The 17606-nt window shown below is 45.6% G+C and overlaps 1 protein-coding gene across 1 annotated transcript in view; it reads left to right on the forward strand.

Annotated features, from left to right (window-relative positions):
* The window catches only part of AP5Z1 (adaptor related protein complex 5 subunit zeta 1), a 497387-nt gene that overhangs the window by 109248 nt on the left and 370533 nt on the right, over positions 1-17606 (forward strand). The window contains exons 3-4 of the mRNA XM_069645515.1: positions 5094-5280; positions 5495-5639. Of these exons, the coding sequence (XP_069501616.1) occupies positions 5094-5280; positions 5495-5639 (332 nt within the window). The remainder of the gene's footprint in view (positions 1-5093; positions 5281-5494; positions 5640-17606) is intronic.

Consider the following 17606-nt stretch of genomic DNA (forward strand, 5'->3'; position numbering starts at 1 on the left):
TTTTATTTTGGCCTGCACATACTTGGGTGCCTCACCTCCAAGTATCAGGTTCGGATAGGCGAGGGTAGGACGTGAGGGCTTACCCCTCAGACTGCGCTGCGACCCCACACGGTTCTTAGTCGTCCGTTAGCGGTGATGTGCTCACCCTGCAGGAGGGACAAGTTGGCGACACGCTCCAGCAGATAACCTTCGAAATTTGCAGGGTCCCTGGCGTAGGGGCAAGGTTGGAAGGTGTCTTCTTGGTCTCAATTCCAATCAATACCAGGGATCCGAGGAGGCACACGCCCCTGTTTCGGGGGCCCTACCCTCAGTCCGAAGGATCCTTGCCCTATGCATTAGGAGGAGCAGATGATCTGCGGGGCCGGAAGGCTATGTGTCCATAAGGAGGGGGGGCCGGTAGAAGGCTGTACGTTGTTGGGATTCACCTCGCCCCATGCTTCTTCATTTTGCATGTGGTAACGTGCGTTGTAGGTGTTCAGAGAAGTTAGGGTAGCCCTAGAGTGCGCCTCCCAGTTAGTCCCTTTGAGGGCCGGGGCCCTGCACGTAGGTCGCGGTGTTCGGATGTACTGCGGTCACGGCGAACAGTGTGGGCTGCGTATAGTGGAAGGCGCAGCTTACCTCTCGGCAGGGCCTTCCTTATTTTCCGATGATCTGCGGGCCGGGGGGCGTGACTGGGGGGTCCACGCCGTTGGGTCGTTCGCGGGCACCTCAGGGGGGTAGTTCTGAGGGCCGAGGGGAGGCTCGCTGGTCAGCGCCTCACGGGGTGCGCATCGCTCTACCGCTGGGCCCACTCGCTGGTCCGGCCAGATTGCTTTCGATTTCGTGCCGTCTCCGGTGAAGAACTTCACTCGAAGTTTACTTGGGCTTCACGGGTCCGATTTCGATCGTTTTTTCTCCAGGATGGTGCAGGTGTATTCCAATGCACGATTCTGTGCTGTTTTCACCGTGGGGGGGTCGCAGGGTGGGGGCTCAGGTCACCTCGCAGACCTACGGGGACGGAGCTCACACGGAGGAGGACACCATCCATGCGCCCCCTGGTGGCCAAATCACTTTCAGGAGTTTTAATGTCTTTTCAAATAATTCACTGTGTATATCCCTCCTTCAGGATCATTCCTAATATCCTGTTAATTCAAACGCCAGCTTCCCTCCTTCAGGTTCAGTATGGCACTGTTCAGGGGACTTTAGACTGTGTTCCTTCTTGTTAGCATCCCTCCGCCGGGTTCCCTCTTGCCAACCTTTGTAATGTACTGTTCATCTATTAATTCACCATGCAGGATTCATTTGCCTTAGCTTTCACAATCTTCTGTCAGCCAAAGACTTTCGAGGGTACAGCGGATTTTACAAGACCTCTGTATGACCACTTTGACCTATCTTCACCTCTTCCCAAGGCCTTCTGGTTACGGTAGTCTCTACCATTGAGTAATCGCCCAGAGTTTCCTGTGTGAACACCTAAGTGGTGCTAGATGCCTCTGTTGCTGGTTTTCCCCCTCTTTCATCAATGGTTTCTTTCAACCTCTCAAAGTTCAAATAAGCCGTGGCTACTTGTTTTCTTCAACACAGTTTGGCTTCTTATCGACTCTCCCTTCGACTCACCGGCTGTGATGAACCGCTTGGCTTTCTTTCCCTTTGAAGTCAAGGTCGGTACCTCTGAGACAAGTATCTCTTCCCAGCTTGGCAATAGCAGAGGAGGGTCTTGTGTACCGCTGAAACCTGCTGCAACACTCGCTGGCTATTGTTTGTGGTCTTATGTTTCCATCTGCTGAAGTTTCACAGGCCTTGATCAGAAAGGGCAAGGTCCCTTCTCTCCTTGTCACCCTCTCGGCATGCGGCGTCTTCGCCTCCTCTTGAACTGTCATGCTGAGTTAGCTCTCACGTCGTGTGATCTGCTTTGCTCGTCCTGTGCTCTCAAGCTCCACCTTTTATCCCTGTGGGGAAGGGAAAGGGCTGTCAGGTGTGTTTGTGATTCTGATTAATTGCCTGACTCTTGTGTCGGGACATGTCAGGTAAACAGTATTAACATTAGCCCATTGTCTATTACCGTGCAAGCAAGTGTTTGTGTTGGAAAAAGAGGATGGTAGGATTTTTGAGTATCCTATGGGGTAGGATGGAGTAAAGGTGTTGTACCGAATTATAGTCCTCATGCTAGGGATTTGGGTAAATTCAGAAGGGTGAGATTGGCAGGGGTTGTGGAATGAACGAAGATGACCAGAATTTCTATTTTGACCTGAACAGGGGGTTGTGGGAATGGTAGTGTGTTGTTAATGCAGTATACTGGGGTTTCGGGAGAGAACAATCGGAGGGACGTGAAAAAGAATGACCGGGAGTATTCTGGGAGGTTACAGAAAAACAAGGATTCTGGGAGTTGTGGTTTTTGAGTGTAACAGGGTGGTTGGATTTTATTAAGGGAGCTTCTTTGGTTCGAAGGGAGTTGGATGTAAAAAGCTTCAGGGACTTCGCCCCTGGTAGAATACTCATCTCTCCTGGGGTATTCCACCAAGCACAACCCCGGGCTCCCCTACCCAGGTGATCCTCCCTCGCTCGTCCGCCCCCAGGGTTGGGATCTGAGAGCACCAGCCCTTCCTGGCCACCTGAATAAGGGACCCCTGAGGCCTACTCGGGAGAATAGCCTCAGGTTTCTCAAAGCTGGAACAGGTTTGTTACAAAGGCCAGTGTCTTAGATGAAGCAGAGGCCACCCCTGGGCTCTCATTGGCCTTCTCCTTTGCAGCTCACCACCTCCTTTTTCCCAGCCCACCAACTCAGTCATTCTCTCCTCTTTGACTTTCCACGACGTAGTCTCACCAAAAGGACCATAAATACAAAAAAAGGTAGCAGGCACCCCTCTCTTGAATGTACACGGCATGATAACCTATTCAGTGGTTAGTAACCACTTGGAGAGTTCGCAGCCACCTGCTTTTTCCTCACTGTACCTTTGACACATGGGAAATATCCATTTGTAACCACCCGCTTTTTGCTCACTGTACCTTTCACAGATGGGAAATATCCATTTGTATATCAGTCTTTGTCCCGCCCACAAAGGCAGTCCAGCACCGAAATGCTATGGCTTCACTGATGAGGCCCAGCAAGGCTGAAACAACACGTGTATGGGATTGCTGTTGGTACTCTTGTTCAGAGGGGAATTGCCATAGCATTTCGGTGCTGGACTGCCTTTGTGGACGGGACAAAGACTGATATGCAAATGGATAGTTCCCATCTGTGAAAGGCACAGTGAGCAAAAAGAAGATGGCTACGAACTCTCAACGTGGTTAATAACCACTGAACAGGTTATCATGCCGTGTTCTTTCGCGAGAGGGACGCCCGCTACCTTTTTTGTATTTTCCAAAAGGACCGTAGTCTATTCCCCTCGCCTCCTCCACCCTTGGAACTATCTATGCCTGCACTTCTTTGATGCATCGCCTCATGTTAGTTCTTGCAGCCGTTTCAGGCTCCCATTTTGATGATTGGAGTTAACCTCTACCACCCGTGTCTCCCCGTAGGGCCTGCACTTCTCTTTTCTACAAACTCCTTCTGATGTTCACTTTCTCCTCAGGCTTCCTGGCAGCTTCCTCCATTCTCCATCTGATCTCCTTTTCTCCCGGCCTTCTGACACCTTGCTTCCACCTGTACCTGATGTTCTCCCACTCCTCCTCCTTGTGGACTACAGTATCAAGATCACAGGATGCCATCTTAGTTTCCCATACTAGCAGCTCCTGTGTACTGAGCAATGCTTTCAAACCTGGCCCTGCCTGGCCTGAATTCCTTCCTGCAGCTCTCCGGCTTCGACTGAGCTAGCAGGAGATCAATCTTACTTGAATTTTGTGTATTCTTGATTTGAATTCGTGTTTACTTTAACAAGTTCCTGGTCTAAATTTTTGTGTGCTGATTTAATTAGTATTCTAAGGGTTTAGGTGGATTTATCGGCTCCAAAAGAACGTATTACATTTTTATTTTGCCAGCCTGATTTCGTAAGGAGACAGTAACCGGTAATGGCACCATGTAGTGATCCCCTGCTCCTCACAGGTGGAATGGCGGGGTTCACTTAGTTGGTGATCCTCCCCACAACACTGGGTCTGGCACCACATAGCCTCTGTCGGTACATGACCCTCTTAGTGACACTACCATCCAGCTTTAAGTATAGGTGGGGACGAGACCTCATCATTAAAGCCAGAGTTGTTAGTGTAGAAACCCACACGTTTGTTCTCTGTACTTGGATTTCTCACACTGGTTCTAAGGATGGTGGTAACTTGAGAAGTATTAGCTTGTTTGACAGCCCTGTAAGTAGCTGAAAAAGTCCACCACCATGTTTGAAGGCCAAAACAGGACATCCACTAAATCGGATACTGTGTAGTTTCTGAGGTAACTGCTTGTTTTGTTTAGTCGTTTTGACTCCAAGGCTTCATAGTTATTTACTTACCTTCCTTTATGATATATTTGCTGTCCTGCGCAGTCAAGTTCTCCCAGTTTGCTGTGGCAGCTCTCCAGCAAGATAAAGTAGATCTTGGCAATTATACATGCATTGCATTGTATCAATAGAATATGGTTGTAGGCATAGCCTCAACCATGCAGGGCACTGCACATGTAATAATTTGGAGGAATGTTTCCACAAGATCATATGCTTCTTCAGCATATCTGCTAGAGTGCATTCTCTGCTGCCAATAAAAGGGCCACGTTCTCTCCACAATATCATGCACGTGGAGTACAAAAGATTGGCTCTTATAAGTGGCATTGCAACTTTCATTTAGTGGTGATGGTGATTACTGGATGGGGGTAGAAAGGCAGGGAGTGTAACATAATGGGCACTGTATTATCTGCAGCCCCAGAGGTCCTCTACTGTCAATAGAGGGTATGGACCAGAAGCTACTCTGAGAAGTCAGGATTCTAATCGGTACCACATTAGATAACCTGCTTTCATGGAAAATGATGTTTAATAACGGTTGTGGAGAACATTGCTGACTTTTCTTATTAATCCAATTTGATGTAGTCAAATGTTCATCTCCCATTTGATGTAGTCTCCCATGTTTTTTCTTATGAAGGTTTTTTTTTCAAGGAGATAAGACTGCCTTTGATGTCTTGCTGCTTGCCTTCCCCACTGCAGGCTGGAGAGGGAGTTTGTGGAGTACTTGCAGGCGACGCTCTGTTTGCCAAAGTCCCCCGAGCAGGTTCAAGTGTTGTGTGCAGCGATTCTGAGGGAGATGTCACCCTGTGACCTTGTGACGCTGTCCTGTGATCCAGTCCTTGACACCAAGCTCTTGAGTTTAGTCTCTTCAGTCTTGCTTGCGAAGGTAAGGAGAAAAATGTGATCAAGCAAGGGAAAAACTGTCTGGGTTTATTTTTGCCATGTACTCGAAGCTTTCTTCATTGGGTGTGCAATCAAAGAGCAGAATGTCACGAGGAGGAATGGATTAACATTTATAAAGGGCATAATGCCAATATTTGGTTCCTAGACCTGAACTTGTGCTAGCAGACTGATGAGATCTTTCTTTTGTGAATTTATAGGGTGCTAAAGGTAACGCTGCACTTACGTTGGGAGCCCGTATTGTGAAGGTCGTGGAAGCGCGGCAGCCAGAGGGTCAGAGTCCACGACTCTTGCTCCCGGTTTTGTCAAAGGTCACCAGCCTGTGCCCAGCAAGTTTAAATGAAGGTAAAAAGGAAAGCCGTCATTGGAGGTGGGGGCATAGGATAGAGCGCTCTATTTTAGAAAAGACAGACATTTCTTCTGCTGTTTCTTTCATGCATATGTTTCCCAAATTACTAAAATAGTCGTGCACTTACTGTACTATGGAAAAACATAGGCAATAATGCTGGCGTGATTGGAGTGGGAAGGACAGTGTTTACTCAGCTAGTGGTTTCTCTATAGCGAATAGTGGTGTCTAGGCATCAATATCCGGATTTCTTTGCATTCAGTGATTCCGATTGACCTTGACAAAGTGTAAAGCTCAAGTTGTCGTTGGTGTCATTCTAAATGAAAACTATAACCAGAAAACCAATCCATCTGCATCCGAATCTTGTGTCTGGTGTATTTTATTTCTGCTGCAGCCGTAAAAACACTCTATGGGATGGCCATTGTTTTTGGTTGACCAGTGAAAAACTGCTCTTTGTTTAATGTGAAATGTGCTCCTGAGATACAGAGATCAAGAAGATGCGTTGAAGATGATGACGTTTAATCATTTTGTCCATCAGCAGTGGAAGCAATGTATTACATTTCACATCACATACTGTCAAGTTATACCATCGCATAATGACATTCATGGCCTACTGATTTTAAATACTGTGTACTGCCAGATGTCTTACTCCACACAGATCTTCCCACCTGCACGCACACATAAGTACACACACACACACACACACGAAGACAAACGCACCCACACGCACTTGTAACTAAACAGTCATGGTGTGCGACTACTATTCAGTTAAGACTACTGTGACGAATCCCCGGATGTCGTGCTTTCTCCGCTAGTGGGAGCCCCTTCCCAGGAGACCACTGAGGTGAGGCCGCTACCCGATAGTCCCCCTGGGGGTGGTACTCAATGGGGGATTTCATGGGGGGGAAGCCCCATATTGGATTGTTGATGACCTGGGTGAACATGGTATCCCCATAGACTACCTAACTCTTATCACTTCTTCCTACCCCCATCCACCAACACTTTCCCTCATGTTCCTATATAAGTTTGCCATACCACCAATATAGGAAGTACTGGGATGAGGAAGAGTGTGGACTCCTCAAGGGGCATGTATCCCTTAAGTACTGATACAAGGGAGAGACCAATTGACTCACTGGAAGACCTCAAGATCAGTACTGGGATAAGGAAGACGTGCGGAAGCATAGAGAGCACTCATGCGAACGTGAATGAACAGTCTAGTTTTTCCCAATACCTGATTGGGCAGAACCCATTCAAAACTGAAGACAGAAATCATGAAGGCAAGAGAATGCCTCCCTTGAGGAACCGCAAGGCGGGAAGCTGAGCAGAGAACAGAGGAAGTCGTTGCTTGGGACACTGCCCTGCAGGTGGCGCTGTCCCGATCTGGTCCACTTTGGAGACACCAAACGGAGCCGTGGAGAAGCAGGTGTCCAGGTACAAGAAGCCGCTGTAACGTGCGGTCGACAAGAGACGCGCAGCCCGTGAGGAACCAAACACAGCGCAGTCGCTGCAACGCAATGCAAAGCAGTAGGGGCCGCGAGAGGCCCAAAAGGACACAAAGCACACCAGCAAGCCCCTTTCAGATACATGAGTTGCCGCAGTGCTCCAAAAAAGATTTTGAAGTGGGAGTATTTAACTCCTTATTTTAAAAATTTTGGAATAAAATTACTTTTTAGTCAGTAAAAATGTAAGCCCAATTCCCAAAAAGAGTATTTCATTAGCGAGTAAAAATAAATAACTGGAAAACAAAAATGTTTTTGTAATTATTACTTTGCACCCCATTATTCATACACATTAAACAATACATGATTGCTTCTTCATATTAGGCAGTAATAAAATAGTTTCCTCCTGTGGTATAACGTGAACAACTGGTCCAAACATATCTATGGAGCTTTGTGGGTGAAAGCAGGAGCACAATGTCCTACATGTCTGTTTCCTATTTTTTGTTGGGAGTACTTTTACTCCCTATTTTTAATTTTTGGGAGTAAATGCCTATTTTTAGGGAGTAAAAGTGGCTGATACACCCCTTATCTGTAGGGCTGGTTGCCGGGATGGTGGCTGGGCCCTCAGAAGGGCTGATAGGTGCCTGCATCCTTTTATGAAGAGTAACCTACGTCATCTTCATAGTCATAGTACCTTGCAGGGCAGTGAACCAGGACTACTGCACAGAGACCAGAGAAATGCACAGGTCTGGGACCCACACTCATAAGATAGGGAGATCATGTGAACTGCGACCTTTTGATGTGCAAATCAAGCCTGGGGAAAGGAGTCATTCCCCCTGGTAATATTGAACTGTGGATTACAAAAGCAAAAGGGACAAAGAAGCCAGGGGAAGTGAGGCATTTCCGCTGGCAGTGTGAACTGCATACTAAAGTCTGAGAAGGGCTTGGAAGCAGGGAGTCATTCCGCCCAGCCTTTGTTAACCGTGAAGCCAAGAGACATCCAGAGAATGCAGCAATACCTCCTGGTGTTTTACGCCATTAAGCCAAGAAATATTGTCTGGCATAAAGCCAATCGGAAGAAAGCCCAAAGAAGGTAGTCATTCCCCTGGCACAGTGGAGACATTGAGAACCAAGTACCCGGAGAAGGGATACATGCAAACATGGGGACTTTGCATGTTGCAGAAAATGTCTGTTAAAAAATCTTACTACATATCCATCAATGCTTCTCCCAAGTTCTGCTTCATAAGGAATTCGGGTTGAAATCACTGAATAAAGAAGCAATGCTTGGGCCCTTGCTTTTATGGGTTAGAGTGTGTGGGCAGCAGAACATGATAGAATTTACAAGCAACACTTTAGAGAAGCATTGGGTTTGAGAGGTGCTGGTGCGCTCTGCTGGTTCAGGTGTATGAAAGGCCATGTGAGAGTAATGAAGTTAGCAAATCTCTGCGAATCACCCAAAGAAATGACTCATTCTGGTGTCCTCTTCAAAGAATATTTTTGGGAAGTTTATCTCCCGAATTAGAGAATGTTGTATCCAGTCCAAGGTTCTCTTTGTATTTTGAGCCAATGACTTCTTTTGACATTAAACCTTATCTGGATACCATTTGAGCTCTGTGTATTATGTCAAATTTAGGCTTGGAATCCTCCCACCTAACAGTTATGGGGCACTGGTCAGAATTCGATCCTCACAAGTCCTTCTGTTGTGAGGTAAGGGACGAGAAACATGAATTAATTTCTTATTTTTTTGCTAACTATACTGTTTGATCAGGCGTGGCACTCTGCGGCCTCTTGCTCGCAGCACGCAGACCGCACATTCAAGAAGACCTACTGTGGACTATTTTTCTTAGCGTATGGGTGTGGTTTCTGCAGTAGCTCCCTACATTCATAGAGCTGGAAAATGGCTCACCTCAGATTTGATGCTGAGTCCTTTTTCTATCACATGAGACTTCATGGATTTAGTAGTAATTGCATACCCTTTCCTCGATTTCATCTGGTATTATTAGTGTTACATCGTGTTAGCGCACACGGATCATTATTGACCTCTCCTCTCAGCCAATCAAAATGTTTAGAGCGCAGTCAATAATTACTAGTATTCACAGCATTCTGAACATTATGTCTTCAAAAGCAGACAAGGAAACAACAATGCAATTTCAAGGCAAGATTTCTTTCAGCAAGACACTTCCTCTCTGGGAGGACCTTTTTTTGTTGTTGTTGCTGCAACATCATATTTAACACACGAAAGAGAAAGTGAAACATGTGAAATGCTTTCACTTTCTTATAGAAACATTTATGACACCTAATGCATGCTCATATTAAACCTATTTCAGTTCAAGCAAGTTGCAGTGAAAATGCTTAACTTATGAAGACAACCATGTCCTTTATATACTACAAAATAAAAGCACCAAAATATGTATTGCTGCTACCACCATTGCTGATAGCCTTGTAGACCTTGAGAGGGGTCATTTGCCCTTGGGATAGTCACCCTTCCCTTGATTTGTCTAATATAATAAATTGTAATAACTTTTCAAGTTAAAAAATACATTTGAAATGGAATCTGAGCACTGTGCAGCAACACTGATATCCTCCCCCCCCGCCACCAGTTGTATTTGGTGTGAGAAAAGTTAATGTAGACCAGACAACTCTGTGCACTGAGGTGCAAGAAAAATGCCTTTTGGAGGCTCAGCACTCCATGTGTCTGAGAGGGTGTTTTGTTTTATCTTGGTCATGTGGGGGGACCTCGTACCTGCACTCCGTGGACCCTTGCAAAATGAGTTATTGGACTCAGGTAGGCAAAATATTACACATAAACACTTGTTACAATGATAATATAAATGGCTCGTTATAGGCCCTTTATTCACTCATAACATGAACAAAAACAAATAAAGAAAGTACATAATCAGTTATAGACAAACACAGAAGAAAAGCATCACCGTTAGGAACGTTCGAGAAGACACCTTCATCTCGGCCACCACAACACTGCTTAGTCCCACAGCAGGTAGTCAAAGAGTTCACTCATGCTAACGGGGTCTGGAGCGGAGCGTCCTCCCTCTCAGTGAGACTGCATCACCGGGGGTCCAAATTCTAACTGACTTCCCAAGAGGAAAACCTCTTCTCTTTATGGGGCTACTCTCATTCCCCGCACCTCATGGGTTACCAGACTGCCCTCGGCCGAAGAGCAGACAATAAGCATGAAGAGCAAAGAGTGGAATATTTTTAAGAATAGCCTTAATTTCTCCCTGATAATCCGCATCCACAATCCCTCCCAACACTTGAATGCCTTTCAGGGCTAGTCCAGATCTAGGGGCAATTCGTCCCAAATGTTCCGACGGAATTTGCACCCCAATTCCCGTATATCAATCGCAACAATGCCTCCGGGTTCAAGTCGGATTTCTTCCCTTGCATGCAAATCCACCCTAGCAGACTCAGGAGTGGCACGATAAGGAGCCAACACTTCAGGAGACATTTCCCAATACCACAGTTTCCACCGCTTTGATTCTGAATTGTAAGGCTGGCGTTAACATGCACATTAATGGAGTCTCATCGTTCGCAAAGGGACGGTTGTTGAGTATTTGAATGGCATCTAACACACTTTCTTGGCACCCTTTCAAGGTACCCTCACCAGTTTTGCGCAATTGTTCTTTCAACAAGCCATTCATTCTCTCAATTAACACTGAAGCCTCAGGGTGATAGGGGACATGAACGATCCATTCAATTCCTTTTTCCTGACAATAGTCCAAAACTAACTTTCCCTTGAAGTGGGACCCATTGTCACTTTGAATCTGTAAGGGAATACCATACACAGCCACTTGATCTAATAATTTAATCATATTCAATTGAGTGGTTCTTTTGCATGGCAACATGGCAATACCTTCAAGTAACCAGAATAGGTGTTACAATAGTACACGCATATTGACATCCGCAGCTAATGGGACCGATATAATTGATCTGCCAAATCTGTCCAGGCAATTTACCCTGTTTCAATGTGCCGTGAATTATATGTGGAATAGATCTTTGCTTCTGATGTTGACACATGGGGCATTGTAGAATTATCGTTTTCACAATCTCTAACGGAATACTGATTCCCCTGTCTTGTGCACACCTGATGGTAGCCTTCTCTCCAAGATGTCCTCTCTTCGGGTGTGCCCATTTTGCAATTCCCTCCACATCATCTTCCTCAGCCCTCGCCTCCATGATTGAAATGTTTGCATGTTCATCTGCAACACAATTGAACCACTGTTCTAATGAATCAGTTGCACAATGTGCATCTACATGATACACAATTACTGTAGTATGCATTAGCATCTCAGCAATGTCTTGCCACAATTCTTTCCCCCAATCTTCCATCAATTTTTCTGCCAAGTAGTTAGCCACACCACCAACCCATTTGCAACGGACCATGAGTCAGTATAAATGTAACAACTCCCAGGCGTCTCCTGCTTCAAAGCTTGATATACGCCATACAATTCCGCAAATTGGCCACTCTTCCCTTTCCCAGAGGTGGTTAACACCTTTTTCAATTCGGGATAATAATCTACAGCTCTCCAGTGTTGCCCAATTCCCACATATTTGTCTGAAACATCAGTAAACCAGACATGTTCAATTTGTTCACTCAATAACTCTCCATATGGGACTCCCCATTTAACTGCAGATTCACCAACCGTCACCTCCCCCTCGGGTTCCAGGTCTACTAACGGAACCCCTGCCACTTGTTCATGTAATTTTGCTACTTCACCCTTTCCTGTCTTGGCACGATCTTGAATGTACCATTTCCATTTGATAATACTAGCCTCTTGTGCATGCCCAATCCAATGGTTTTTAGGGGAACTCAATACCCATTGCATGATTGGTTTTTCCAGTTGGATCAATACATCATGACCCACCGTCATCTGTTTTGTATCCACAAGTGCCCAATAGCAGGCTAACAATTGCTTCTCAAACAGAGTATATCTGTCCCCAGCTTCATGCAACTTCCGACTCCAAAACCCTAAGGGCACCCGCTTCCTGTCCTGTTTTTGACACAAACTCCAGTTGGCATATGCATCTTGTACGGATACGTTTAGTTCCACCTCTCCGTCCCTCAACGGCCATAGATCAAGTACTTTTTGAATGCTGTTTTTGGCTAATTGGAACGCCCTATCTTGCTCCTCACCCCATTCAAAATTGAATTTCTTACGTGTGATTATGTAAAGGGGCACCAAAATCTGCCCCAAGTGTGGTATATGTTGTCTTCAAAATCCAAACTGCTGCGGTTGTTTTTTAGTCCTCGGAGTCAAAAACTTGAGGATCTTTTGTTTGGCTTTTGGCACCATTTCGCGATGTCCATTATGCCACTGGTTTTCCAGAAAAATCATTGTCTTGGCCGGACCTTGGGGTTTAGTCTCATTCATTTCCCACCCTTCCTTCCGTAAACCATCCATGATAAGATATAGGTGCACTCGGACTATATGCTCATCTTTTCCCTGTATCAATATGCCATCGGTGTAATGCACCATTTGCACATCCAGCTTACACAGTATTTTGTCTAAATTTTCTGCCACTAGCCGGTGACAGATAGTCGGACTGTGCATATATCCCATTGGTAAGCGTTGGAACGTATATTGCCTCCCATTCCAGGAAAATGCAAATTGTTCCTGACGTTCATCCGCAATCGGTACGGTGAAGAAGGCATTAGCCAAGTCTAACACTGCATACCAAGTTTCCTCAAATTTCTGTAAATTTTCAATCAAAGTCACTGCATCAGGGACTGCCGGTGTTAGCGGAGGAGTGTGTTTATTTAACTCGGGATAATCAACAGTCATACGGTAGCTTCCGTCTGGTTTTTTAACTGGCCAGATCTGATTGTTCCAATATGCCATCGGTGTAATGCACCATTTCACATCCAGCTTACACAGTATTTTGTCTAAATTTTCTGCCACTAGCCGGTGACAGATAGTCGGACTGTGCATATATCCCATTGGTAAGCGTTGGAACGTATTTTGCCTCCCATTCCAGGAAAATGCAAATTGTTCCTGACGTTCATCCGCAATCGGTACGGTGAAGAAGGCATTAGCCAAGTCTAACACTGCATACCAAGTTTCCTCAAATTTCTGTAAATTTTCAATCAAAGTCACTGCATCAGGGACTGCCGGTATTAGCGGAGGAGGGTGTTTATTTAACTTGGGATAATCAACAGTCATACGGTAGCTTCCGTCTGGTTTTTTAACTGGCCAGATCTGATTGTTCCAAGCCGTAGTTACGGGACGCAACACACCGGCTTTCACATACCCTTTAAAGGTTTCCGAAATCTCCTTCTGCCCCCCGGGTACTCAATACTGTTTCATGGACACTCTTTTGGTGGCTATTGGAACCTGCACCAGGGGCAACTTCAATTTTCCTAACACCACAGGGGTGCAAGTGAACCCATTTACCCCAAATCGATAAAGTTTACTTCCTAATCTGAATGTCAACCCTTCTAGAATGTCAAATCTGATAATATATTTGGGGATCGGAAAAACTAATACCTGATAAGTGTCCCTTCTTAAACTTCCAATTCTCATATTGATTTTCATCTGGACGGCAGGGTCCTCTTTGATCCCTAACCCTGCGATTGTGAAGTGTCGTCCCTTAAATCTTGAAGGATTTCCGTGTATCAATGTGGCCTCCACCCCGTTATCAATTAAGGCGTTGACCTCCTGTATGTTTCCTGACTGCCAAAATAATTGTACCTTTATGTGAAGCCGTCTGTCTACCTTAATTTGGATAGTTGTTACCGGAATTTTGACCATCATCCTATTCGTATTTTGTGTGTTTAGATTCCATTTCCACCATTGCACTCACCATTTTCCTCAGGTCTGCATAAATTGGCTGGGATTTTGAGGACTCATCGTCTCTCTCCTCTGGAGGTGTTACAAAAGGAACCTCCTCCCTGTTCTGCTTATGAACTTCTTCCCGCTTCACTTGCTTATAACGCTCCTTCCCATGTAGACCCCGCTTTTTGTACAATTGATACATTTCCCGCGTCTCAATCCCATCAATATCCCCCCTCGGCACTCCGTCTTTCAGCAAAGCAAAAAACAAAGCCGAGATTCTCACGTATCCAGAAAGGATATCAAATCTCTTCCCATGAGTGCGTCTTTCACTTCGCCCCTCCCTCTCTCGATCTCGTAGTCGTTCCTCTGTCTTTTCCCATTCTCCTATAGATCCGCCAATTTCCTAATAGCATCCCCCACCTCATCTGTTGTTTTACTAGTCATTCCCACCAATGGGGTCATTATGACATTCTTATTTGCCGGGGGGCAGTTCAAATAATGGTATTTCTGGCTGAAACAGATAACGCTACTAACCCCATATGCTCGGGAGTGTCTAGATGAATTGCCTCTTTCATGGCATGTTCGCTCACTCTTTGAATAGCCTCTTTTAACGTATTCCATTTCTTCTCCTCGGTTGGCCAGTCTGAGGCGATAGGATACTTGCAGTTACCTCATTGGACCGCCAATTGTAACAAAGACATTTGAAGCTCTCCCCCATCAGCCTCTCGAGGAGGACCAACACTTAGAATCTCCTGTATCTGGATTTCCTGCGTCAAGGGTAGAAATCTGGCAGAATCTGTCACATCTACGTGGAGACCCGTCTCCCTTCATCAAATAACCAGACCATACAGGCCAGTAAGGGTTCTCCAGTCCTCTGCTTCAATTGGTTAACGATTTCCCCGATTTCTTGCTGTGAATAATCCTAGAGTGCGGTCATAGCCACTATCCCTCCTCTGGGATTATTGGGATTACGACCCATCCTTCTACGTATTGCAGGTTTAACAATTACCTCTTTATGGCCAAATTCCGACTTGGGCAACACCACTGGCTCTGAACCACTCTCGGTACTAGTACTATCAAATACATCTCCATCCCAATGATCGGGATCCCAATCCACCCCTGCGGTAGCAATCACGGTTGCTACCTTACGAGAATTCACTCTCCCTTGTCTTTTTCTGTATTTGTAACGAGCAACCCTCACAGCAGCTCACTCAGCTACCGCTTGATATTTGTCTGCTTTATCATGATACAATTTCATCTCGAGCTGCTGCATCAACACAAGTTGTTTTTCAGCGGCCCGCTCTTTTTCCAATTTCAGGACATTTGCCTGTAATTCGCCTGTAATTCCACATTCTGATGATGTATTTTTCAGAAGGCATGTGTTGAATTGTATTTAGTTATTTATATAACGCTCTTTCCCCATTTGTATGGCCTCAATGCGTTTTTTCCTGGTTGGAACGCCCTCGGTGACTTTAGTCAATGTGTCAAGGAAAGTTCTAGAAGTTTTTAGTTTAAGGAGATGCGTGTGTACATTTTTGCCTTTTTGCCGGTCTAGGGTTTAGGTGGCTGGCTAGGCTTGACTAAGCAGCCCAATGGCCCAAGCACGTGGGAGGGCACTGTTGGGGGTTGCAATAGAGAGCTATTGTTGAGAGATTCGATGTGTGGCCGGCTGTACCGAATCTTTTTGTTGGTAGCAGCCGTATGCTAGGTGTTTAGGTATGTCTGGTGTTTCAGTGTGTACGGTTATGTGTGCTGCTAGACGGAAAGCACAGCCCTAGCTGCAGTCTATAGTGCATGGGTGGTTGGCCGTGCCTGCAGCCTGTGTCATCAGATGCGGTGTAGGTATACGTACCAGAGGTCTTCAGTGCATATACGTCCCATGGTCTTCAGAGTTGTTTGGCTGATGCGATCTCCGTTCCGAGCGGACGAGGTGGTCTCATCATTCATGTAATAAAATCCATCCCCTCCTACCTAGAGCTGAACACTCCTTCCCTTTCTCCACCAGCACCTGTTGCAGACAACCCACCACTTCAGCCGGCTTCGCCTCTCTTATATCTCTGTCCCATTCCTCACTCAAGCTTGCACCACATGACCAAGTCTGTGCGACTTTATCATACAGACTCTTAGTCCACCCCGGAATAGTCACCTCAGGACAGCCTCAACCTGCGCAGCTTCCTTTTTTCCTAAATAGGGAACTCCTCTTACCCAATGAATATTTCACATCCCTATCGTTAATACCTCACAACACACTATTCACTTTCCAAACTATTGCCTCTCCGAGTCCAATATCTTTTACATATATCAAATTGGCAGGTATCTTTGGCATCAATGTCAGCACAAAGATCCTGCTCACAGCGCCAATTGTTTTGCTTTATCTTGGTCACGTGGGGGGACCTTGTACGTGCGCCCGCTGGACCCTTGCAAAATCAGTTATTGGACTCAGGTAGCCAAACTATTACACATAAACACTGGTTATAATGATAATATAACTGGCTCGTTATAGGCCCTTTATTCACTCATAATATGCACAAAAACAAACAATGAAAGTACATAATCAGTTATACATAAACACAGAAGAAAAGCTTCACTGTTAGGATAGTTGCAGAATACACCTTCATCTCGGCCACCACAACACTGCTTAGTCCCACAGCAGGTAGGCAAAGAGATCACTCGTGCTAACGGGGTCTGGAGTGGAGCGTCCCCCCTCTCAGCAATACACCCGGGGTCCAAATTATAACTGACTTCCCAAGAGGAAAACCTCTTCTCTTTATGGGGCTATTTTCGTTCACCACCCCTCATGGGTTACCAGACTGCCTTTGGCCGAAGAGCAGACAATAATCATGAAGAGCAAAGAGTGGAATATACCAGCTAGAAGCGGAAACAAAACAACTTCTCTCCTCGCTTTCGTTCCCAGTACCCCTTATCACTGCACCTGTAGAGAGCTCCGACTCCCTTTCTGACTTGACCTTCCGCGGACAATACAACAACTATTCTCCACGGTTACATCAATATATGTCCTTGACTCCGTTGCAGAAATACATGTTTACTTGCTAAACCCACAAAAACGTAGGCTTTCATTGCAGTTTCATTGCGGTAAATGCATCAGCGCCATGTTTTCTGGCTCATTGTCGGGCATTCACTACATAGAATGAAAACGAATGGCTGGTTGATAGTGAGTCCATGCAGCTAGAGGCGATATTGAGAGCTTGTTTATGTATAGGCAATGCTAGGTAGCATCCTCTGTTTTAGGTTGTAGCCAGTATCATCAAATGGTTTTCCATCACCTTGTGTTATTCTAGTTTGTGCTGTGTATGACATTATTATTTCTGAAGTAAGAAGCTGTTTTGCTCTATTGTCAGAGCACCACTGAATGGATCCTTATGCCTTCTAGAATCTGTGCGGGAATGTGAAGCCTCCTGGGATCCAAAGCAGTTTCTGCGCAGGCAGGATGCACGTTTGTGGCACAGCATGAATAAAGGTTTCTGTCTACATTTGATGTTTTGTCTCTTTTGGGTGTAACGGTTATGGGAACAACGAACCCGGGCAGAGACCATAAAACTCATTATCACAATTCTAAAAGGAAAGCACTATGGACAAACTGGATTAACAGGCTGGCAAACACATGACAATGTTAGCAACAACACCAGCAGGTCTAAGACCACACTACAAATTGAGCACTGAAGCTCTGGTCTAGTCTGAAGAATATTTCCTTTTGTCTGTTAACTGGCGAGTCATCCTT

Source organism: Ambystoma mexicanum, chromosome 2p (genome assembly GCF_040938575.1).
Source record: "Ambystoma mexicanum isolate Mex_15411 chromosome 2p, UKY_AmexF1_1, whole genome shotgun sequence".
NCBI classification, from domain to species: domain Eukaryota; kingdom Metazoa; phylum Chordata; class Amphibia; order Caudata; family Ambystomatidae; genus Ambystoma; species Ambystoma mexicanum.